General features: G+C 37.4%; 1 protein-coding gene across 2 annotated transcripts; it reads left to right on the top strand.

Annotated features, from left to right (window-relative positions):
* Positions 1-2,185: 2,185 nt before the first annotated feature.
* Positions 2,186-23,845, top strand: LOC122632524 (dual specificity tyrosine-phosphorylation-regulated kinase 2-like). 2 transcript variants are annotated; one of them, XM_043819401.1, is made up of 3 exons: positions 2,186-3,951; positions 20,074-20,844; positions 20,931-21,183. In XM_043819401.1, the coding sequence occupies exons 1-3, from the start codon at positions 2,623-2,625 to the stop codon at positions 21,033-21,035; spliced, it is 2,205 nt and encodes a 734-aa protein (XP_043675336.1). In that variant the 5' UTR covers positions 2,186-2,622; the 3' UTR covers positions 21,036-21,183. The 2 variants fall into 2 exon arrangements, with proteins under 2 accessions (XP_043675336.1, XP_043675335.1); XM_043819400.1 differs by having other exon boundaries at positions 20,074-23,845.
* The last annotated feature ends 739 nt before the right edge of the window (positions 23,846-24,584 follow it).

Below are 24,584 nucleotides of genomic sequence, written 5' to 3'. Positions count from 1 at the left end.
AGTAGAGTAGAGTAGAGTAGTGACGTTTGTGTGCGTACGTGTGTCGCGTGTGCGTGTGAGGGGTTGGACTGGGGGGGGGGGAATCGAGACGACGGAAGCGAGGGGTCGTTCTCTCTCTTTCTCTCTCTCTCTCCATCTATCCTTTTCTTTGTTGTTCTCGCTATCGCGAGAGAGAAAGAGAGGGAGGTAGAACGATAGAAGAAGAGGGGGAGGTGGAGGAGGAGAAGGAGGAGGAACAACAGCAGCAGCAGCAGCAGCAGCAGCAGTAGTAATAATAGTAGTATTAGTAGTAGTAGTAACAGCAGCAACAGCAGCAGCAGTGACATCGACGTCGAGGAACGTCGATGCGGAGGAACGGCCGCGACGAACGTGTCCTCGGTAAAATCCTTTGGCAATTTGATGGGCGCGAGAAATCGTTCGATTCGGCCAACGACGTCGTTGTTGTTCTTCGTAATAGCGTGCTAGTGGTAGTAGTGGTTGTGGTCGTGGTGGTAGAAGTGGTGGTGGTGGTGGTGGTGGTGTTGGTGTTCGTACCATCATCATCATCATCATCGTCGTCTTCGTCGTCGTCGTCATCGTCGTCGTCGTCGTTATTAGTGAAAGTGAGAAATATTATTAAAAGCAATAATAGTAACATCGATAATAATAGTGGCGGGTGGTGGCGGTGGTGTTATTGTTGTTGTTGTTGTTGTTGTTGTTATTGTTATCATCGTCGTCATCGACGACGGCGGCGGCGGCGGCGGCGGCGTCGTTGTTGTTGTTGTTGTTGTTGTTGTTGCCGATTGGAAAAGAAAGAAGAAGAGCACGATATGTCGCCGCCGGTGATGGGCCTCGTGTCGTTGGTGGTTAAATGCCGGTGACGAAAGCTTTCACGAGGATCATAAAGAGGTTAAGAAGAAACCGACGACGAAGAAGAAAAGAAGAAAGACGGAATTTCACGAGAACGTAATAGATGTATAGAATATTTTCTACGTCGAAACGAAAAAGGAAGGACGACGACGATGCTCAACGAGACTACTCCTTCGACGTTCCTTATTCTTTCACGAGCGAGGAGGATTATTATTATTGGGAGAAGCTACAATTAGAAAGAGAAAGAGAAGGATAAAGAAAAAGAGAGAGAGAGAGAGAGAGTGTGCTGTGTGTATGTGTGTATAGAAAGAAAGAGAGAGAGAGAGAGAGAGAGAGAGAGAGAGAGAGAGAAAAGGCTGAATGAAGCGGCAGCAGGAGCAAGAACGGAGGTCGAGCCACTGTCGGTGGTGGTGCCAATAACCTCTCCTCTCTCTATTCGAACGCGTTGGACTTATTCTCTCTGGCGCGAGCGTGCACTCCTCCTCTCTCGGTGCACACGATGCGTTTGCTCCCGTATTACTACCGTATAGATCGTAAAATTAGACGTTCGAAGGCACGTTCAAAGGTAAAAGTAGAAGAATCCTCCAAGCCCGTTGTCTGTTCCTCGCTAAAGGCATACGAGCCAACGTTGACGTCGAACGTGTTCCTTCTCGTCGACTCCGTCGACTTCTTCGTCGCTACTACCCTCTGAAAAAGCGTGCTAACGAAGAATAACGAAAAAGAAGGAAGAGAAGATGTCTGTCGCTTCGAGCGACGTCGGACACTGACTTTTCATAGTTCCTCTTTCTTTTTCCTCATTTTTCTTTTTTTTATATATATATATATATAGATATATATATATATATTCTTCTTTTTTACTTATCACTACTTCCTCTTTTCCATCCTCTTTCCTTTTTCCTCTTGTTTGTTTCCTTTCCCCGCCCACTCACCCACCCCTCTCTTTCTGTTTCTTTTTAACGCGATTCCTCTCGTTCGGTTCTCGAATTTGAAAGGAACGCGCGGCGCACACGTGCGAAGTTCAATTTCTAGTCCGCTGCATTTAAAATACATATTAAAAAAATAAAACAAACAAACAAACAAACAAAAAAAAATAAAAATAAAAGAAAAAAAGAAATAAAAAAGAAAAGAGAAGAGAAGCTCGATCGAAGTTATAGGCCACGATAGGCGTAAATGTTTTAATGTCCTTATTTCTTCTGGAAGAAAATTCTACGAACCCTCGATTATAACCTATCGATCGTACGATAGAGAGACTGAGAATAAAGAAGAATATTATTTCGTTAATTTATTCAAAGGGAATAAGGGAGAGAGAGAGAGAGAGAGGTGGAGGACGAGAAGAAAGAAGAGAAGATAGATAAATAAATAAATAAATAAATAACTAAATAACTAAATAAATAAATAAATAACTAAATGAATAGATAGACAGACAGATAAAGAAAGAGAAAGAGAAAAAGAAAAAGAGGATGAGCTGCTAACAAAGAAGAAGGTAGGGGAGCAAGTGAGGAAGATAACGAGATAAGATCGTTCCCTCGGCATGAAGATATCCGACGAGACCGCGATAAGGCCGATTCCACGGGGTGGTGGAAAATACGAATCTACCGTGTTGTCTTGAGATCTTTTCCTCGTCGGTTCAACGTGCGCTTGCTTGAGAGAGAGGTGGACGAGAGGCAGACAGAGAGAGAGAGAGAGAGAGAGAGAGAAAGAGACAGAAGAAAAACAAAAAGAAGGAGAAGAAAATAGAGGGAGAAGAAGAGGAAGAGAAAGAGGAAGGAACAAATGACTAGCTTAACCATTGCGGCGAGCATGATGCCTCTGTCAAGGGCAAATCCGTATGGAACGGCGGCGGACACGATATCGACGCAGACGTGCAACATAGCGACGAACGAGAGCAATCACCTGCCACCGTTAAAGTCAACGTCGGCGGCAGTAGTGATGATGGCAGCGGCTTTCGACAACTTGAAGCAGAGCGAATCGTCGCCGCCGCGACACGTCGCGCACGCGACCATCGGTCACGTGGTTGGCGGTGGTGCCAGCGGAGGAGGAGGAGGAGGAGGAGGAGGAGGAGGAGGAGGAGGAGGAGCCGGTGTCGGTGGCGGAGGAGCATCCACGCACCTGCCCAGCCTTGCGTCAAGCGCTAACAACAGCCTGCAAAATCTCTCCGGGAACTCGGACAGCCTAAATCTCAGTTTGAGCTCGCACGCGAGTCACAATTCGCATTCCCAGCCAAACTCGCAGTCGAGCAGTCCGATGGTGAAGAACGGTAGATCGGATGGCAGTTCGAGCGGTGGCGGCGGCGGTGTCGGTGGCGGTGGCGGCGGTGGCGGTGGAGGCGGTGGCGGTGGTGGCGGTGGCGGTGGTGGTACGGGTGGAGCCGTCGTTTGCACCAACGACGGAAGGCCCGGCACCGCGTCCGGGGCCAGCGCAAGCCCCAGTACCGTTCTTCTTCCTGAAAAACGCATGTCGATGAGGCTCCTACCGGATACCGTAATGAGGTTCTACATGAACAAACTCACGCCGTACGAGCACCACGAGATATTCAATTACGAATATATTTATTTCATCGGGGCGAACGCCAAGAAACGACCCGGCATCATCGGACGGCGTAACAATCACGAGTACGACAACGATCAAGGCTCTTATATACACGTACCGCACGATCACGTGGCGTACAGGTACGAGGTCCTCAAGGTAATCGGCAAGGGTTCCTTCGGTCAGGTCGTTAAGGTATATGATCATAAGAACCACGAGCACGTTGCCCTCAAAATGATTAGGAACGAGAAAAGGTTCCATCGGCAGGCGCAAGAGGAAATCGAGATACTGAAGAAGCTGAGGGAACAGGACAAACACGATAGGATGAACATCATTCATATGTTCGAAGCGTTCACCTTTCGTTGTCACACATGTATAACCTTCGAGCTACTCAGTATTAATCTATACGAGCTCATCAAGAAGAACAGGTTTCGGGGCTTTAGTCTTCAGCTCGTCAGAAAATTTTCGTATTCCCTTCTTCTATGCCTCGACGCACTGAACAAGAACAAAATCATACATTGCGATATGAAGCCGGAGAACGTTCTTCTAAAGCAGCAAGGACGGAGTGGTATCAAGGTGATTTCTTCTTTCACAATTTTTTCAAAATCCTCTTTACGTCAGGATCCTTTCGACTATGATCCGACCGCGAGTCGAGCAGAAAGGACACCTAAGCTACCCCCGTTTTTACGATCCCTTTTACCTTCGTGGTTTTATATCGAATGTCACTCTCAGAATCTTACTGTACTTCTCCCAAGATTTATATCGCGTCGCGATGATTTCCCGAAGGTTTCGCGAAATTTTCACGAATGCTACGCGAATAGTAATCAGGTATAAGTGATACGTACTTATTCGTTAAGGAACTTCGTATTATACTTTTTTGAAATCTTTCGACTGGTATCGCAATAGAGCAAATTAATTACTTCCGAGTAAGATATTCGAATCTAAAGCGCTGCTTTTATTGAACTCGTAACGCGGAACTTGTGTAGAAACTTTGCTCGCACTGATGAACGCATTCTCGCTGATAACGCGTTCGTACTTATCTAGGATCGATGACGCCGAGTCGAGCGAAACTAGATGCCTCTTTCCTACTATATTTTAATTTTTAACATCGTTAACGTTTTTTCTCTTTTTCATTTCTCTCTCTCTCTCTCTCTCTCTCTCTCTTTCTCTTTTTCTTTTAAGAACGTTAGTTCCTAGTGAATTTTTAATAAGAACTTTTAAGAGATAGGCGAACAAAGATTGCGCCTTATTAAACAATCTTTGAGAATATTAAAATTGAGTATAATGATACGAAATCTTTTTTTTTTTTTGATAGTACGAAGAATCTCATGTATAAATAGATCGATCGATCGATCGATCGTCTTATAATCTTTATCCCTTTTGATCGATGAGAGAGGTACTTGGAAAGGTACTTGACGATAGTGTTAATATTTCGAGACTATCGTCTTCTTTGAGATTCGAGAGCGAGGCGAAAGTCGTTCGAAACTCTTCATGCAAATGCGATGCACATGAGAGTATAGGAAACGAGTACTCGTTTATAGTTCGTACGAGAGGTCAAAGGCGCCACTGGGTCGCGACAATGTACGAGGATTAATCTATTGACAAACTCGTTGTGCTAGACCGCATGTATGCACACTGCTGTGCATATAACTATGTATAAAGGAATACATAGAAACACGTATACCACGATATAATAACGTCGTCGTCATCGGGCGTTGTTTTTAATGAGCTATAGCGGGTTCGAAAGCTTAACTCGACGTTACGTATGTTTTGTCACGCAACGTTGGTAAACTTTTCGTTTTCTCACTGTATAGGTACCTGTATATATATCTCTGTGACCTTGCAAGTTTCATGGTCCTCGTCAATGATTGCTCCAAACTTTGACCGTGATTCGGGGCCAAAGCCTGTTACCTAACGACGCTGGTACTGTGCACGCCGAAATCGATATGCCGTGTTATGGCAAACTGATATTCGATGTTTCTATGCTATGTAGGACCCTACCAGCTTTAATAATTCTAGTCATTTTCGAGTGACTTATTTATCAATTTTTAAAACCAAATCTTTTATATCAAGTATTTTCTAGAAGAGATAGGAGGGATGTCGTTATGCGTATTCGTAATTTTCTAGATATATCAAACGTATCTTTTTGAATTATCTATTTTTTTCCGTCTCTTTCTCTCTTTTTAGATTAAGTTTTAATAAAAATGACAGAATCTGATAAATGTACTGATAAACGAATCAAATTTATACGAAAGAAAAATTATTAATCGTTTCGATAAAAATTTCGAGAACAACGAACAGATATATTAGTCGCAATTGTATCACTTAGCGCCACTTGTAACAAGCTATTTCATGGCCACTGTATGTGTCGATTACACGTGTGCGATATATCATAAATTTTTAGTACAATCGCGAAAGAATCGTACTATTCGATGACTGAAATTCTCAATCGGGCGTGAAAGTATTGAATACATAGTAACGAGATCTACCGAGCTACAAATTTACTTTGTTATCCCGAACTATGATGGTATTTCGATGGAATATGATCTTTTTTCTTTTTTTAACAAAACTAAATTCTTATTAGCGGATTTTATTTTATTTTGTTTTATTTTATTTAAGAAGAAAAAAAAAAAGAAATTGAAAAAGAAAATATTTTCTCTCCTATTTGATTGTGTTCGCCACGCTCGAAAAAGAATTCGTTTAAATTTGGAAATAAATATTTATTTGCATTTGCAATTTTATGTGCGAAGTTACGGTGAATCTCGAAAAGCAGAACGAGAAAACGCGTTTAAAATATTTTTCTCGTACGCTACTTTTATCGGTGCAATGTTCGTTGCATTAAAAATTAAAAACTAAAAAAGAAGGGATAATAATAATGATAATGATGATAATAATAATAATAATAATAAATTTTTCTATCGTACATTTTTCGTCCGTATTTTCGTCTTATCATATTGTTTCTATTTTGTAATATACATATATAAATTGCTTTCTAGGTCAGATACGAGAGCTCATACTCGTTTCCTATTAACTTTTTCATAATTTCGGCATCTACGTTAGAAAGAAAATGAGAGAAAGAAATATTGAGAGACTTTTAAATCCATAGGATCGTCCGGAAGCGAATTCATGAGGTTGCATTTTCCGGGTTAAACAAAATTCTGACAAAAATTCAATCCAAAATACGCGTCTCGAGTACTAAAAATAGGGAGAGAGAGAGGAAAATTGGAGGAAGTTTTCAACCATCGTTTCCGTATTCTTGAATATGAAAATCGAGAGAAAATAGAAAGATTATATTCGACGTATAAAAATATGAGAATTCGTTTTTGTACATTCCTATCAACTTATATTTGTTTTTAACCGATAAATTGGTTCGTTCACCCAGAAAGATAAAGACAGAGAAAAAGAAAGAGAAAATTTCGTTTATTCCATCCCATTGGAAAACTCGAATTTTCTAATTTTTCATCTAAGATTTATCCTTGAATTTTTTCATCATTTTCCAGATAATATCATCGAAGAATTTAGACGCGAACATAATTACTCTGTCTCTCTTTTTCTTTTTCTTCTTTCCATTCTCTCTTCCGTGATTCTCTTTCTCTTTCTTTACATTTTAACGGCGTCTTACGGTAGCGTGGTAAATTTCTCGGAGATCAAATATCGCGTAACCTGTACCGGGCTTTCAGCATCCGTTCGAGAGACGTTGAACGGCCCAGTTCACACGACTACAGATCGTAATAAGATCAAGTTTTCCGTCAAGTTTTCCGTCAAGTTTTCCATGAAGTTTTCCATGCGGTTCGTTTCGATTCGATAAAAATGCGGAAAAGGAAAATGGAGAGAATGAAACGATGATGTTTGGTGACCCACGAAATTCGATTTCATTTCTTTTCGAGTGCGCTCGAACTCAATGCCATCGATCGCATGATAGAGGAAGCACGTATATAATATTATATATATATATATATAGACATATATATACACACACACCATGGGTTACAAGTATATATATACTATAGTACAAGGTATCTTATTATATAGACGATTGGTCATCGAATTAAACATTGAATCAAGTACATACTATCGTTAAATAAAAATATTTAATAGTCGTCCCTTTATTTTAGCGTTTCACGTTCCTTTTAATTTCTCACGAATTCGTGTTAAATCAATAAACGTGATATTGTTAATCGTATATTTTTAGATTGTACATAAATAATTGCAAACATATATGCACAACGCTTGCTATGTATTTTTGTTAAAATTGAAATCAAAGCAAAAAGGAAAACACAGAAGAAGATAAAAACGAGATAATATATCGGCTAATATAAAATAATGAAATATTGATTTAAATATCGGATGGCAAGGAAAGAAGGAATAAAATAAAATTACGTGAAAGTTAATCGGGAACGAACGAACCGGCTTTAGTTTATATTACCGTATTAAAATCGTACCGCTTAACGAGCCGTAGTTAAAATTATTATACTGTCTACGATATACGCGATTTAATGGATGTCGAGCGATACTCGATTAATTCTAACGTCATTGGATCGATATCGTCTAAGTTCTATCATATGTCGTTCGTTCGTTCGTTCGTTCGTTATTCATATGTGAAATTCTTACAACGAATCGATATCAAAGTCATGATTTTTTCTTCCCCTCCGTATATACCACCCTATGTATATACATAAGCTAGCTTATCTAATCGCGAAAGGATCGGTGTTACGTAAAATAAATTAAAAAAAAAAAAAAAAAAAAAAAAAAAAAAAAAAAAAAAAAAAAAAAAAAAAATAGTAGTAATAATCGCAGTAGTGTAACTCGAAGCATCCTGCTTTAGAGAGATCTAAATCGAGATAGATCGATCGATCGATCGATCGATCGATCGATCGTTCGATCGGTTCATCCATCGGTCGTAACATTTAATGGTGAATGGTAGTTGAGTTTTCACGAAGGCTGGTGAATTCGATTCGAGATATAAACACCAATTACTCACGGCTAGTAGTACATACGTCTACGTTACGATGCTACAAACACGTGTAACTACACGCCTCCTCGGCTGAACGCGCTTTCACGGTCTACCGATTGATATGCGTTTTTCTCTCTCTCTCTCTTTCTCTCTTTCTCCCTCTCTTTCTCTTTCTCTCTATCTCTATTTCCCTCTCACTTTTTCTTTCCCTTTATTTCTCTTTCGAACAAGCGTTATATCGCTGAATACAATATAACCATGTGTATCGATCGTAACGAATCCCTGTCGAATATCCATCTACTCGAGTCGAATCAAATCGAATCGAATCGAAGAAACAAAGTCGCATCTTGATAGAATCATGTCCAGTCGAATCGCTTTTATATGTCGATGATAAATATTATTTGGGTCAGTTAACTCTTTGATATGTTATTTAACTTATCTCGTATGTCGAATATATCACGCGTCGACCTTGATTCGAATATCGCGTTAAACGCGTTCTTCTTCTTCTTTTTATTTTATTTTATTTTATTTTATTTTATTTTATATTCTTTTTTTTTCACACACACATACACACATTCAATCTTATCTTCTTCGTATATTTCTTTCCTTTTTTCCATCATCTCGCTTTCGACTTTTTCTTACGTATTAATAACGACGAAGTTTAACGAATATAATAATTAAAATCTCGCGTGATCTATGGATTATAACGAATCATTAATTAATCGTTTTCCAACCTGTACGAGTTACACGCATGACATCGATTACAAACTACGCTTCTTCACATCCTACGATAATTTCGTATATCTATCATATCCGTCGTATATCTATATTCTAAAGAGAAAGAGGGAGACAGAGAGAGCACAGTAAGCAGGTATATTCATAGCAACGTTCTCCATCGGTCGCATCTTTTCCCCTCTTTAAGCACTCCTCCCACATTGTACATCTTCACTTCCCAATCCAAATATAAACCGTACGAGTCTCATCCCCTCCCGAATCTATTTCTGAATTCGTTTCTACGACAACCTTTTTCCCTTAGTTTCGATAAACAAGACGACAGATCCCTTTTATCTCCTGTTGTCTCTCATTTTTCATTTTCGTTCTTACTTCTTTCTCTTTTCTACTCTTAACCATCACGTATCTTTTCTTCTCAGGATCACAGATCGTAGAAAAAACTTTTTCCTTCGGGTAAACTCGTTCGTTCGATTGGCACTTTGTCACCTTAAAGAGGATGAAAGTAAAATGTTTCGGTGATGCGGGGATTGGCGGGGATAAGCAGGGAGGAAAGAAAGGGGAAGATCTTAAAAGTATCGACAGATATCGCTTGAAATGACTTCGGTGGTGTCTTCACGAAGAGAGAGAGAGAGAGAGAGAGAGAGAGAGAGAGAGAGAGAGAGAGAGAGAGAGAGAGAGAAAAGAAAAGAAAAGAAAAAATGTGTTTGTCGATAAAAAGAGAATTTTCGATGATCTTATTTACATTACCAGAGATCATCTTGCGTCATCTTAACGCTTTTATTCTTACATTTAGTCGTAATAATAACTGACAGATTGAGATATGTTTGTCTGTCGGAAAATATATTTACGTTTATTTTACGTTCGTATTTCTTACGTTCGTGAGATCGTAAAATTTCTTTTGGCTTCTTGTACAATTCCCCATAAATGTATAATAAAATGGGTCTCCGTCGTTGACGACGATTGGAAAACGAAAACAAATTTGATCGATCGAGGACATAATCGTGGCATAATCGATTTAAAACTATCTACCAAGTAAATTGCGCCGGGTGCTCGATCGTAAAAATAGGAAGAACGAATAGGTTTCTCCGTTCGCTATTAATAGCGATAGTGTGTGCGACGTACAACGTATTCGAGAAGAGTGCTTTATTGGAAATTTATATCGATTATCGTTTCGATACCATTCAGAGATGGGTCGATATCTAACGAACGAGTTAATTATTTCATTTTTTCTCCCCTCTCTCTCTCTCTCTCTTTCTTTCTTTTTGTTTTATTATTTTCTTTTTTTGATTTTCTTTTTTGTTCGTTTCTTTCTCTCTCTCTCTCTCTCTCTCTCTCTCTCGTTATTCCTTACTGGAAATTTTCAACAAGGAAATAGAAAAATCTAATTAAAGATCTATCATTTGTGGAACCTTTTCTGTCCTACTCCTTACTCGTGTTCTCTTCGTTGGCCGGATAGGTCAGCGAACTCGAAGACACAGTCGAAAATAACGCAAGAGACGAAGAAGGAGAGTCTATCAGCCGGTTGTTCGTCATTCTCATTTTCGTTTGCTTCCTCTTAAAAGAAATTTTTAACCTTCCGTAACAAGGAGCTTTAAGGTCGACCGTAACAATTTCGGCGAAACCGTTCATAATTCCAACGAGAACAAGCAACCTCGATATTTACTCACTCTGTTTTAATGGAAATATACGCGAAAGCGTGAACGCGAAATTACTGTATTTTACGTGGCACGTTTCACGCTGTCTCTTCATTCGTCTAACTTATATCGGATATCCGATTGCTCTTCCATCTTCTTTCTTTTTATCTCTTTTCTTCTTCCACGTTGATTATTTTCCCATATACATTTTCTTTTTTATCCAATAACAAGAATTACCTGATATCATTAATTAACTATTAAACGAGTTAATTGATAAGAAGAACATCGATTTTAATGTTTATAAATTTTACATTAGTCGTTTTTCTAATCACGATCGAAAATAATCTTGATGATCACGAACGAATGATTATAAAATTGATCTCTCTCTTTTTTTTTTTTCTTTTTCTTTTTCTTTTTTACGTCGAACGAACGACTTATATTTTTAACCCCTATGCAAATTTCTAATCGAGCTGCGTCCGTTCGAATCTTTATTACAGAGCTGTAAATTCTGCGTCGGACTGGAAGAAACGTGTTGCGATATCGAGCACGCAAAAGACACCGCGTGTGATTTCCTCCCTTCTTTGATATCATTGTGGTTGTTCTTTCGTTCGTGTACGCACACATTAGATAATGATACGGTATATAAAATAAAAATGAACGCGACGTACACCCACGTAAATATGTACTACGTATGTATGTACGTCAGCACGCAATAAGGACATTCATTGGATATATTATTTATTTCTTACCGTTAACATTGGACGCCAAATTGCAATTTGTTTTCCTTTTCATACATACATATATATATATATATGTATATATATAGTAGACAAATATTATTATTAAATATATAATATAAAGTAATCAAAATCAAAAGATAAAATATGGATGTTTATTCTATTTTATATTATAAGATTTGCATTTCGCAAATCAGTAATATCGCAGCGTAGTAAGAAAATCGTTCGTTGATGGTATATATATATATATATTGGTATACATTTATAATAGTAGCAACGATTTAAGTTTACATCCTTATCGTGTTTTTCCTCGGGGATAGCTTCGGTGGTTATTACAGAAGAATATATTTATAAATACGCGAATTGGAACATCGACACAGACGTCGATAATAAAAGTTTACTTAGAAAAGTAAATAAATAAATTACGGGAAGTAAACGTATTTGAAAACTATTTCTTTCATTCTTATATGTAGGTATATGTCGTCTAGTCGACTTTCTTAAAGGAAGAGGAAGGTGTCGATGGATAATATCAAGTCATTCGAAACTTTGCGTTGGCCACTTTAATACACGAGCCATGAACACATGATAGAGACGAAACGTTAGTATATATATGGAGAGCAGGACCGTTGTTACTTCCGTGACACACACACACACATACACCCGGGCACACAGAAAGTATGGACCGGTTTCTACTCGAGGGAAAAGAATCGCCATCTCTGTGTGTATGTGTGCGTGTACGTCTTTCTCTCTCTGTGTGTGTTATTTTTTTTGCAGATTCCAAGTGCCGTGTAATGGAAGACGCGTTTACACCAATGTATATAAACTTTAAGTGCCTCCTTCTCGTGTGCATTAAAAGCAACCTCCAGATCGGGTCGCCAGTCGAGGTTGCGATAACATCGAGTCAAGTTCGACTGTCTTTCTTCTTTAGGACGACATCGTTCTAACAATAAGTGCTAAAAGACACGGACGTGCGTATGCCCATGAAAAATTTATACAGAGAGAGTTCGGTCGAAAGTTCTAAAAGTTTCTAGTGATTTAAAAAAAAAAGAAAAAAAAAAATCAATTACTTTCTTGCTTTCCTTTTAGGCCTAATTTCCTTTTTTCTTTTCTTTTCTTTTTTCTCTTTTTCTCTTTTAGATCGTAACAAGGTTCTTAAAGTTTCTGATCGATTGAAGAAATAACAAATTCTTCTGTAAATGATAAGAAGGGAAGATTACAAAATTAGCCATAGAAAGTCTCGAAATAGAATAATCGAATTGATTTTTAATATCGCCTAGAAACTTTCGATCGAACCTGTACGTATATTTACACGTATATATATATATATATATATATATATATATACATACATGAAAAAATATATATATATTTTATGTATAAAAACAAGTAAGAGATTGGTCATCGCACATTAGTCGAGACATATTTTTAATCGAACCTCTGGAGTGGAAGAAGCTCGACGTTGTTTCGTCATTCATTCCGATAAAAGATAAAACCGTTCCTTGGCCTGGGCACATTGTATCGATTGGCATGAAGCCAAGAGAGAAGGTGGTTTATTTGTCTTATATTCTCGTTATAATGGTGCATTATTCATGAAAAAGCTCGTAGGTTACGTCGGACTCGTTTAGTCGATAACTCGTTTCATATGTCGCGAACCTTCGTTGGTTTCATTAAATTTTCAATCTCGAGGATTCCAAAAATATCACTTAATACCGATCGTCCCCATCGTTATACGTCCATATCCTAGTTTTTAAACTTGGAATATTTCTATTTAACAGTCCGTCGTCGTCGTCGTCGTCGTCGTCGTCGTCGTTAGAAAAGCTTCAGCGACCTGTATTTTTTCCCTTATTACATGACCTTTTTCGTTCTTCTTCTATGTTTCTTTCCTTTCTTTTTGTTTTTGTTTTGATTTATTTAGTTCCATTCGTTTTTCGACCTCTAAGAGACTTCAATTATGAAACAGTCCTCTTTAAAATACGAAGGACACGTGCCTTTTGTTCTAGTTAGTTACGTATTCGTAAAGTTTATGAAGGAAATATACCCACGCTATCTCTCGGTGATTTAGTATTTAAACGCGTTCGGTGATGTTGAAATTATGTAACTCATACGTTAGAGAGACAACGAGATCAAAGGTTTGAAGTCCAGTTTAACTTGAAAATTCGCTCTTTCTCTCTATCACTATCTTATTATATCTTTCTCTATCCGGTCTGGTCCATCTGTTTGTATTTTTCTTTCTCTTTATCGTTCGATCGCTGTTCAGTCTTTCCTCCTTCGCCTCAATGATGATGTAGAGAAACTGATCGTGCGTCAAGTGCAGCGTCGCGTGACCAACGGAAATAGAGAAGCTAAATTACGGCTAGACGTAATTGAAAATTAATTGAAGCTCGCTTTCCAACCTTTTCGACGGAGTATACGAAGCGACGGAGCGATAAACTGCTAAACTTCTATCTTTCTCTTTCTCTCCATCTCTTTCTCTATCTTTTTCTCTTTCATTCTCTTTCTTTCTTTCTTTCTTTCTTTCTTTCTTTCTTTCTCTTTCCACTATCTTCCGCCGATAGCAATCGAGTAAAACACGGCGATGACCGCGCACGATCGACCGGAACACGAATTCATTTAGAATTTTTTCGAAATTACTCGGCGCATTGAGGACGGTGATGAGAAGGAGAGAAGAAGGAAAATACCTGCCTGCCGCAGGGCTTTTCTTGTCCCCCGATGAGAAAGGAGTGTGGTAAGCTCGATTTACGATGTAAATGAAAACACAAAGTCTCTTGTGGGCTTTCAACTTGTTAACGGAAATAGTCCGTTACGACGAAAGGAAACTTTCAAATTTAACTTTCGTTACATTTATATATACGTGCATATATATATATATATATATATATATATATATATACACGGCATTTTCTCTAATTATCTTTTATGTTCTCAATAAAATTATATCGATAGTTTGCTAATTACAAATTTATCGGTTTATCGTGATCGGGTCGATGATCGTATTATACATTTTTAATAATTACGTTGGTCTCGTAGGATCGAAGGGAAACAGAAACGAGAAAACTAATCCAAAGTATTTCCTATGTCGTGAATTTTTGGAAAAGCTATGGATTAAATGATATGTGCTATCTTTAAATATCATTACGATCAATCTGTATATTGATAATTCATCAATGAATTATCATGCATTCGCGAGGATTTAATTGGAACCTGATATTCTATTAAAATTAATTTGATGAAAAATGATGTTGTTATTATTATTATTATTATTATTATTATTATTATTATTATTATTATTATAAATACGTATAGATTGCGATCAGTGTATATATATATACGATCGATAATTCTAAAAGTTGGCTAGTTCTATGGCGAACCGAAGAAAGGAGAGATTTGAGAAAGGGAAATGCGATATTGAAAGGATGAAATTGCGTTAAATATTAAACGTGATTCAATCTCTTATCCATTAAGGATAGATAAATGAGCGAGTGATCTCTTACCATTGAGAAAATTAATAACCAATATATGGTTATAAGGTGTTCAAACTGTTCCGTCTTTTCATTGAGTAAATACTGGGATTTCGAACAGTAGTTACCACTTTGGCTTTTCACCGTTTCCATCGGTCTTGCAATAAAGGACATCCTGGGAGAAAGACAAAGAGAGACAGACAGAAAGAGAAAGAGAAAGAAAGAGAAATCGTTTGGAAGCTAACATAGCTTGTTCTAATTATCTCACAAAGCGAGCCACGTAATCTTTTTTTTTTTTTTTCTCCCTTCGTTTTTCATTTTTCTTTTTCACCCCTCTTTTTTCTTTTTTTTTCTTTCTTTTCTTTTTTTTTTTTTTTTTTTTTTTTTTAAATACATATCGCCCCAGGGTTGCCGAGCGTCGACGAGAAAAAATGTCGACAGCGCGTTTGATTAAAGAAAGAAAGAGGACGTTCGAAGGAAACACGCGCAATAAGCCTCTGGTGGAAACGAGAAAGAGCGTGACTGAGTAAGCGTGCGGGCGCGCGTGTCGTATGCGTGCGTGTATGTAGGTATGTATGTGTATGCGTTTGTAAAAGTGAGATAAAAGATAGGGGGTGGAAAAAGGAGGACGTCAAAGTCGACAGAGAAAATCCGTGTATTTTATAATATCGGTGTTATGGGTGTCAAGAGCAGAAGTGTGTTGGTCGCTTCGTTATATACACATATATATCTATATATATGTACACACACACGCTTTCGTGTGTGTGTGTGTGTAATATTGAAATATTAATATTTATATATACGTATATATATGTTTGTACGTGTATATGTATATAAATATATATATATATATATTTATATATGTATATAAATATTAATATTTCGATTTTATATTTGCTAGAAATAGACGACCGATTTACGTTGGTTTGTTCAAAAGAAATCTACTATCGCAACGAGCACGTTCGGTAGCTACGTGCTATACAAAAATGTTATTTAAAGTTCTCTTTTCTTTTCAACCTTTTTTCTCATTTCCTTCTACTATTTTACTATTCTATCTTTATCCTTCGTTAGATTGTTTATAACAATAGCGCTTTTGTTCGCAAGAAAAATCGAATTTTCATTTGTTGTTCTATTCATGTCTGTCTTTCCATTTCTCCTTTTCTCTTTTTCTTTCTCCATCGTATCGTTGATTTAACTCTATTTAACTTTGTTTTAGATATTGGCGTTTTATCGTTGTTCGTTTTTGCTCTTCTTCGTTTTTTACTTCTCACGAAAGGGTGAGAAGATTGCGATGAGAAAGAAAATAAAAACAGAAACAATTCGTTTCGTTCTTTCTCATAGGCACAGAAACGAAGGGGATCGTTTCGTTTGTAAGTGTTCAAAATGGAAGTATGTATTAACGAAAGGAGGCAGCTGAAGTATTTCCGGTCAGATGCATCGGTCGACCTTGAGACTCGACTTTCCGACCCCCCGGGTTAGATGCATCGCTTGTGTCTCTCTCTCTCTCTCTCTCTCTATCTCTCTCTCTCTCTCTCTCTCTCTCTCCCTCTTTTCGAACAGCGAACTTTCAGTATGCTCGTAAAACGTGCACTTACCGTAGCTGCGTGTAATTCGTGATGGCCTACTTGCGAATAACATTTTCTATCTATCTAGTAGTATGTGTGTATGTATATATATATATATATATATATATATATATATATATACACAAAATATTTTCCATTTACGTTCTCTATCACTATGTTACATATGTGTTAGTATATATTATTTATTCATATTATCATATATATATATATATATGTATATATATTCTTGGTTAAACATAATAATAATTTTGTTCGCATCGTTGCGTCCGTCAATTTTCGTTTATAAGCTTTTCGTGTATGTTTAAAAGAAGAAAAAAAGAAAACGCGTGAAAAACCCATAGATATTAATTTAGACGTTTACGTTATGTGTCTCTCTTTACGAAGCTTCCTAAAAGCACTATCGATCGTTACGGAACGGATGAAAGGTGTAGGGTGAGGGGGTCACTTAGGGACAATGGCACCGACTCATAGACCAACCAGCAAACTATCCTTCCATTTCGACGACGATGACTCAATGTTAGTGCTCCTTAGGATTATTATCTTTCTGGTACGAAAGAAATCGTGAAGGGGAGAAACTATATAATGGGGATATTGTAGGGCGTGAAACATTTCTTTTTCTTTTTCTTTCTTTTTTTTTTTTTTTTTTCTTTCAATGATACGAACAGAGCGCGACGATAAGACGACATCGATTAGTTTTACTGCTTTTATCAAGGAGGCACCTCCTCGTTGTCCTTGGAAGGGAAGAAAAAAGAAAAAGAAACTATTGCAAAGTTGAAATTATTGTCGTATTAGGAAGTACGTAATATCGACATATGTACATACATAAGTCATAATTGTACAAATATTACCGTTCCTTGTTATTACATAACATACATATTCGCGTATCAACAATTTACATATTTATAGATCGAAATGATGCAATGAATCGAACGTTCCTCCTTTCGTAAAATCTATGATGATGATCGTGTCGAATTGTGTACATAACTCCGACATTTCTACTTGTTATTTCTCACGACGCGGAAATATCAAAATATTGCCTGTTCGTTCTTCTTTTCTTTTTTCTTTATCTTTACTGTAAAGTGCTGACAGTAAGATTAAGTCGTTTTAAAATAACTTTGTGAGGTTTTTTTAGAAGGAAAAATAGGTAATTGTATTCGATTTTTTTCGAAAGGAAAATTTTCAACATATATAAAAACTTCTGTTTTGCGTGTAAAAAATTGTGAATGCGTGTAAAAAGAAAATGTTCGTAAAAAGGTAAAAAGAAAAACGAATTAAGAAAAAAATCACTGGGAAAGGTCAAGGTGTGTTATTGAGTATTTAACGCGATCAATGAATGAGATTCATGTACAATAGGTATATAATACATTTACGCAACGTGACACGACGCTGTCAAAAGCAGATTGTATTTTGATTGGCAGCTTTGTTATTTTTTATACAATCGATTTTACATTTTTGTTCGACGTACATATTTTCGTTGACGGTTGATTTGAATGTATCATTCCTGGCTCGATGGGTGTTTCGCTGTAAAATATTTTATTTTCGTATATCGATTTTAGTAAAAGACAAAAAGAGATAACAGAAGAGAGAGAGAGAGAGAGAGAGAGAGAGAGAGAGAAAAAGATCGAAAGAATATTAAAAATTGTAAGATTAACGATTGTTTGTTATTTTGTATTTTAATGATTACAATTACAGATCAGCTTGACAAAATTTTATTTCTAACGAACATTATATTTACAAATAACATATGTGTGAACGATATAATGATTGTGTGTGTGTGTGTGTGTGTATGTGTGTATACAAACAGGTACGTGGATATGCAAATAAGATCTCACAATTTTGTTGGCATTGTCTTAGCAGGATATAAATTATTCGAAGAATTAGCAGAATTTTTTTTTAACATCAACTAAGAAGACTTTCCTGAGTCTCTTTGAGCTCGGCATTAGTTTCGCACGGTCAAGTGCCGCCTGTATAAGTACCACCTGTTACCTTCGAAGCGAAACACCCGCTCCAATTAAGGGAATGACCTTTTTTATCTCTATTCTCGTACCGTGACGAAAGGGAAACTGCAAGTTAAATATTTTCAATCCCTTTTTCTCCATCTACCCTACTGCTCGTGTTTTGTATTTCAGGGAACACGATAAACTGTCCATAGTTTGATGGACTCTAATTCCTTTTATGAAAAGGGACAGTTTGATACGCAATAGAATCGATTAGAACGACACCGAAAGTTGATCTATCCAATCTCGTGAGAAATCGAGTTACCCTCGAGAAAAATCGTTAAGGTTTATATCGATCCGATCTTGTTATTCGAATGATAATTCCTATCGCGTGTTTCCCCCGGATAAAGTTGCGAATTCGTAATTAGTACGGCGAAATGCATTCATGCGGTAAATAGAGTTGGAAAACCTCCATGGAATTAATACCTTACTAAACGCAACAATGTTCCAATGTACTATTCTTGCGGTCATTGTACACTTATATAGTTATATTGTAAAGTGATATTGGGAAATTTAATCGTTAAAACTATGTCACAGATAAGCTATTATTATCCAGACAAATAGACTTACACATCGTAGGGACGTTTATTTCTAACTACATTCTATTATCCCAAGGGAAGTGGCAATAAAAATGTTATATCATAAAAATATCTTGTAGGATACTCATCTTTTTGAAATCGATTTAAACATGTATTTCTTTTGACGATGACGCATCGTCGATCAAATGCATGCGTGTATTCTTGTTAGGAATAAAAATGGATCGATCGATCCTTGTTGTTATAATTGGATTTGTAAAATTTTTGTAAAGGAACGTTGATTTTTTGCCAATTTATTATATAATCGACATTTTAATACGTGATACGATTTTTATTCATTTTTTTTTTCTCATTTTTTCTTCTATTCTTTTTTTATCGATCACATTTGATAGCAAACGATCACAAATTACAATTAGTGCGATAAGTGCATAAACGCAGAGAGGATGTCGGGGCCGATAAAGAGATGACCGAGTATAATTCTGGATAATGTCCAATGCTTAGTCTTAGCTGTGCTCGAAGTAAACGTAGTTGCCTAAAATATTAAACTAGGTCAGTAAATGAGAAAATCTAAACCGACGTCGCGAAATATCCAAATTATCATTAGATTGAAATTTCAATATTTAACTAATAATAAAAATGTATCGTTTGTTATCAAACGCTCATAAATAATAAATTGTGTTAGATATACATCTTTCTACATAAATATTATACATATACGTACACACACACGCAGAGAGAGAGAGAGAGAGAGAGAGAGAGAGAGAGAGAGAGACGTTTCGTACATTTACACGATGTTTTAATTCTCAGAGAGGTTTGATCACGAAAATCCGGTTTTTAATTAATAAAAGAACACAGAGAAAATTATCGCGATCGCGTGAACGGTAAATATGGCGGAACATATTCGCAGGAAAAGTTCGCAGAAAAATAATAAAATAATCTAAAGAAAATAATGATCGTGTCCTAGTAATATATCTTATATGAGCTAGCGTCCAATAACGAAGCGTACGATGCGATCGTTATGGGAGTGTACTTTATTAATAACCACTGCCCACTCGTATGTCCAGGTGATAGACTTCGGCTCGAGTTGCTACGAGAACCGGCGCGTCTACACGTATATACAAAGCCGCTTCTACCGGGCCCCGGAGGTGATCCTTGGCGCTGGATACGGCATGCCGATCGACATGTGGAGTCTAGGCTGCATTCTCGCGGAACTATTCACTGGGATCCCGCTGTTGCCGGGTGAAGATGAGGCGGATCAACTGGCGTGCATAATCGAACTTCTAGGTATGCCGCCAGCCTACTTGCTAGAAAATGCAAAGCGCCGTCGAAATTTCATCAGTTCGAAAGGTTATCCGAGGTACTGTACGGTGACGACGCTGTCAGACGGTACAGCGCGTTTCGGTGGTGGCCTATCGAGGAGAGGAAAACTCCGTGGGCCACCAGGTTCGAGAGAATGGAAACGGGCATTGAAAGGCTGTGACGATCTCATGTTCATCGATTTCATAAGGGGTTGCCTCGAGTGGGATCCGAAACTAAGGATGACACCCAGGACGGCACTCAGGCATGCTTGGCTACGACGTAGATTACCGAAGCCACCCTCGGAAAAGATCAACGACGATTACTTTCCTCCACCACGAACGTCCGTTACTGGTTTGAGAACGCCAGCCTCTTCCGGTAGCAAGACCACCACCACGGTTACCACCACTACCATCAACACCACAGCCATAAATACGGCCACTACCACGACTACTACTGCCGTCGCTGCTGTAGCGGCCACTGCTAGGAGCAATACCCTTCAGTCGACGAACGTCAACGCTGCAGCGACCAGAAACAAAGTGCGACAAAAACCGCAGCCTCAACAGCAGCAGCAACAGCAACAGCAACAGCAACAACAACAATTGAATGATTTCTATTGTCGCAGATCGACTATACACTCGAGGCATCCCCAGTCGGGTATTTTTGGCAATACGACGTCCGTTCAAACTACGGTTCATGCAATCTCCTCGAATCATCAGCCGAGTCTTAGCAGTCATCAGTCCTTGAATTCGGTCGGTACTGCTGGATCTCAACAGCAACAACACGCTGCCAGTCATCAATTGCAACAGCAGCAGCAACATCAAAGCAACGGATCGTCGCATGGATCATCTTCTCATGGATCTTCCTCCCATGGATCCTCTTCTCACGACAGCCATAGTTCGCACGGTCCTTCGAGTGCTTTGAGTCGCGTGATATTAAGTAAAGAGTTCATCGAGGAACTCAGACGATACGCCGAAATATGAGGACGTCGGCTCACACGTGTGCCACTGCCGTCATGCTCGTTAATAACTTCGGGTAGGGTTGACCTTGGAAACCGTGCGCAGACGGTAACGTTGACGTCAAGGTGAACGAGGAAGGGTCGTGAAATCGAAAGGTTAACGATCCTTCCAAGCTTTGCCAGAATACAAACACTTTGTGCGATGAATGACCTCGCCCTATACGTTCTAAGCGAGTGTCTACAGAGATAAGTGATTACGAGAGAGATTGACCTACATTCGAACCTTTTTAGACCTATTTCGTTTCTTTTATTATCATTACTTTTATTTTTTTATTTTTTTATTTCTTTTTTTTTTCTTTTTTTTTGTTAATTCGATCCGTAGGAAATTGGTCTTCAACCGGATGTGTAATAACGCTGCATTTTATCGATGTCGTAATTCGATTTTTAATTGTGACGCTGAATTCATCGTATCGTTAAGGCACAAAATTTAATTTTAATAGATGTATAAATACGTGATATTCGTCGGAGTGACTAGTCTATCCCTAGCTCTTATCCACGAAAGCACGACTCTCTTTCTCTTTTTAGCATCGTATCGTATGCTAGTGCTCAGTTTTCTTTTGTTCAGTCGCCGAACGTTTGCTCCTGCTGTCATTGTTGGATCCTTTGTAAAGATTGTTATTCACTAGCTGGAAGGCCGCCGTAGGCGCATAAATACATGCATACGCATTGCCGTGGTGAATTGGTATCGTGCGAAACCTCATTTGTATCGACATTTATTACATTGTCTTGACTTTGAGGTTATTGTGCCAGGGAAGTCGGGGAATGCGAAGGGTTCGCAAGCGTGTATAACATCGTCGATGAATCGATCGGGTAGACTCGATTGAAAGGGTTTCTAACACTGTGAATGTATAGTAAAGCAAATTGTACAATGAATTTCTTCTGGCGTGTATCATTAAATCTGACTGGTTAAATTTGTGTCAGGAGAAATACTCATCTGAATTAAATTCTACAATATTCTGTATCATTTAACTGTCTTCTTTAAGGAATCTCGCGTGACGGGTATCATAAAGAAGGTTAAATTTTCCCATGAAACTTCAACTTTTTTACCTATCGATCGGAGACACTTGACCTTTTTAATTTGCATATCGGAGAATATCATTGAACACGAGGAAAAGTTAGAAGCATTTCCCTTTGAGTATTTTTCAATCGACAATATATAATTGTGTATATTGTATTGTAGATATAGCTATATATTTATATTATATATTTATAATATATTGGCGAAAGAAAATTATGAAAATATGAGAGTTTTTAACGATATATATAATTTATTTGTACAAATGTAAGAGAAAGTCGTATGCGTGTTATATTACATAATTTTCACAAGAAATTATTTTTCACGAAAATTTTATTGAATTTTCGAATTTTTTAATAAACTTCTTTATTTTTATCGAGCACATCGAGATAAGTAGTCACGTTCGAGGTGCTTTTTAAATGATTATTCGCGCGTAACAAGTGAGCCATTTTATAACCATATAATCGAACGAGAGCTCAATTCATATTCAATATTTATTATACGTATACATGTTGCACGAGTAAAAGCGATGAACGAATATTCATCGCGACATGTTTGTAAATTATAAATGCTCGAGTGCACGTATACATATACACATTGAGTCGATTTCATTCTCGCCCTTGTATTACCAGTTGTACACGCTTCCGCTTAACAAAACGTATAGGTGATGATTAATTAAAAGCGAAAAATTATTCTCAAAGACTTTGAAAATGCGATACAAACGATAATTAACGCATCGGCGTTAATGGAAAATAAAAAAAAAAGAAAGAAAGTCGTAAAAACGTGTTCCATACATCTTTTTCTTGATAATACTCGTTCATGAAAAAATATTTAAAAAAAAAAAAAAAGAAAAAAAAAGAAAAAAGAATAGAAAAAAAAAGAACAGAAACGTTTCGACGATACCATTCAGCAGGTTCAATCGAAAAGCTTTGTTCGTGATTGAAAAATCATTTTGTTGGCAATATTTTTTTTTTTCCTAATTATCTTTGACGATTTGATACGATGTTGTATTACGTCTGAAATTCATCGAAATTATTTGCTTTTTGACGTTCCTCTTGGTGAAATGTAGATCAAGCGTATTCTGATAATATTTATAATAACATCGTCGGAATGAATGCTTTCAAAGAGTTATTTTGTATGATTAGCAATGACAGCAACGAGCAACGAGGCAATCAAAGAAACGGAGTGATATTCGGTTGTCGAAAGTTGATACCGAACAGGATAACGTTATGTGATATGGAATTTAAGCCGTACTGTCATTTATATTGGTAAAGAAGATACACACACATATATATATACACGCATATATATGAGTTGTATGTATATATATATATTATCAGATAAAAAAAGAAATAAAAATATAAGTTATATCGCGCTGTAACGCTAATTATAAAAAGCCGCAAAAATTTAATAAGGTATTATTATGTGCATATATAGCGAGAAAGAGTAGAAAGCTGCCATCGTGGTTACGAGAAGAATATATAAAATGTGGTGTTCGTAAAATGTTGCACTAACTCGTTGATCATTTCGAGCATTCTTCCTTACGAACTGTATTATCGTATCTCGTGCTTTTTCATCTTTCATGATTCGTCGTGCGCAAAAAGAAAAGGGGAAAAAGAAAATTAATTGGTCGGTAAATGTTAATCGTCCACATTAAGTTCCCAAGAGAAACGTAAAATGGGGGTGGGTTGTAGGAACAAATGGATCGGTTACGGTGACACGAGGATACTTTGACAAGCATTTAAATAAGTAGGTACATAGTTTTCTGTAATTTGCGCGATGACGTCTGTCAAGGATCGATCGACATGCCACTGCCAATAACTTCTTTTATAAGTTTATCGCTCGAACTTTTTTTTGTTTTTGTTTTATATATATATATATAATTTTTATATATATATATATATGGGCGCTTATCTTATTTACGTGCCTAGTCCCTTCGTCATTCTTTGAGATCATCTTGAGTTACGTCAGAGCGAAGTACAGCCGTATACCGATATCACGCATCACACACACACACACACACACACTATACAGATACACACACAAGCATTTTCCTTTCGAGACTTTTACGGATTTTCGAAAGTCGTGTTTCTCCAAATGCGATCCCAATCAATAAAATATTACTACGAATTCGAAAGTGCGTAAAGAGTGTGATATAAGTACGTACGTATGCATTTACACGTACAGATATACAAACATCGTACACGTATCCAAGATTTATTTATATACAAAAATATTGTGTAAGC

Source organism: Vespula pensylvanica, chromosome 10 (genome assembly GCF_014466175.1).
Source record: "Vespula pensylvanica isolate Volc-1 chromosome 10, ASM1446617v1, whole genome shotgun sequence".
NCBI classification, from domain to species: domain Eukaryota; kingdom Metazoa; phylum Arthropoda; class Insecta; order Hymenoptera; family Vespidae; genus Vespula; species Vespula pensylvanica.
Note: the sequence above shows the minus strand (reverse complement) of the source record. Positions and strands in the feature narration are given on the sequence as shown.

Bases quoted from the DNA above. Each gene is read 5' to 3' on its own strand.
- LOC122632524 (XM_043819400.1), top strand. From the start codon at position 2,623: ATGACTAGCTTAACCATTGCGGCGAGCATGATGCCTCTGTCAAGGGCA. The intron at 3,952-20,073 runs GTGATTTCTTCT...TCGTATGTCCAG, and splicing joins AAGGACGGAGTGGTATCAAG to GTGATAGACTTCGGCTCGAG.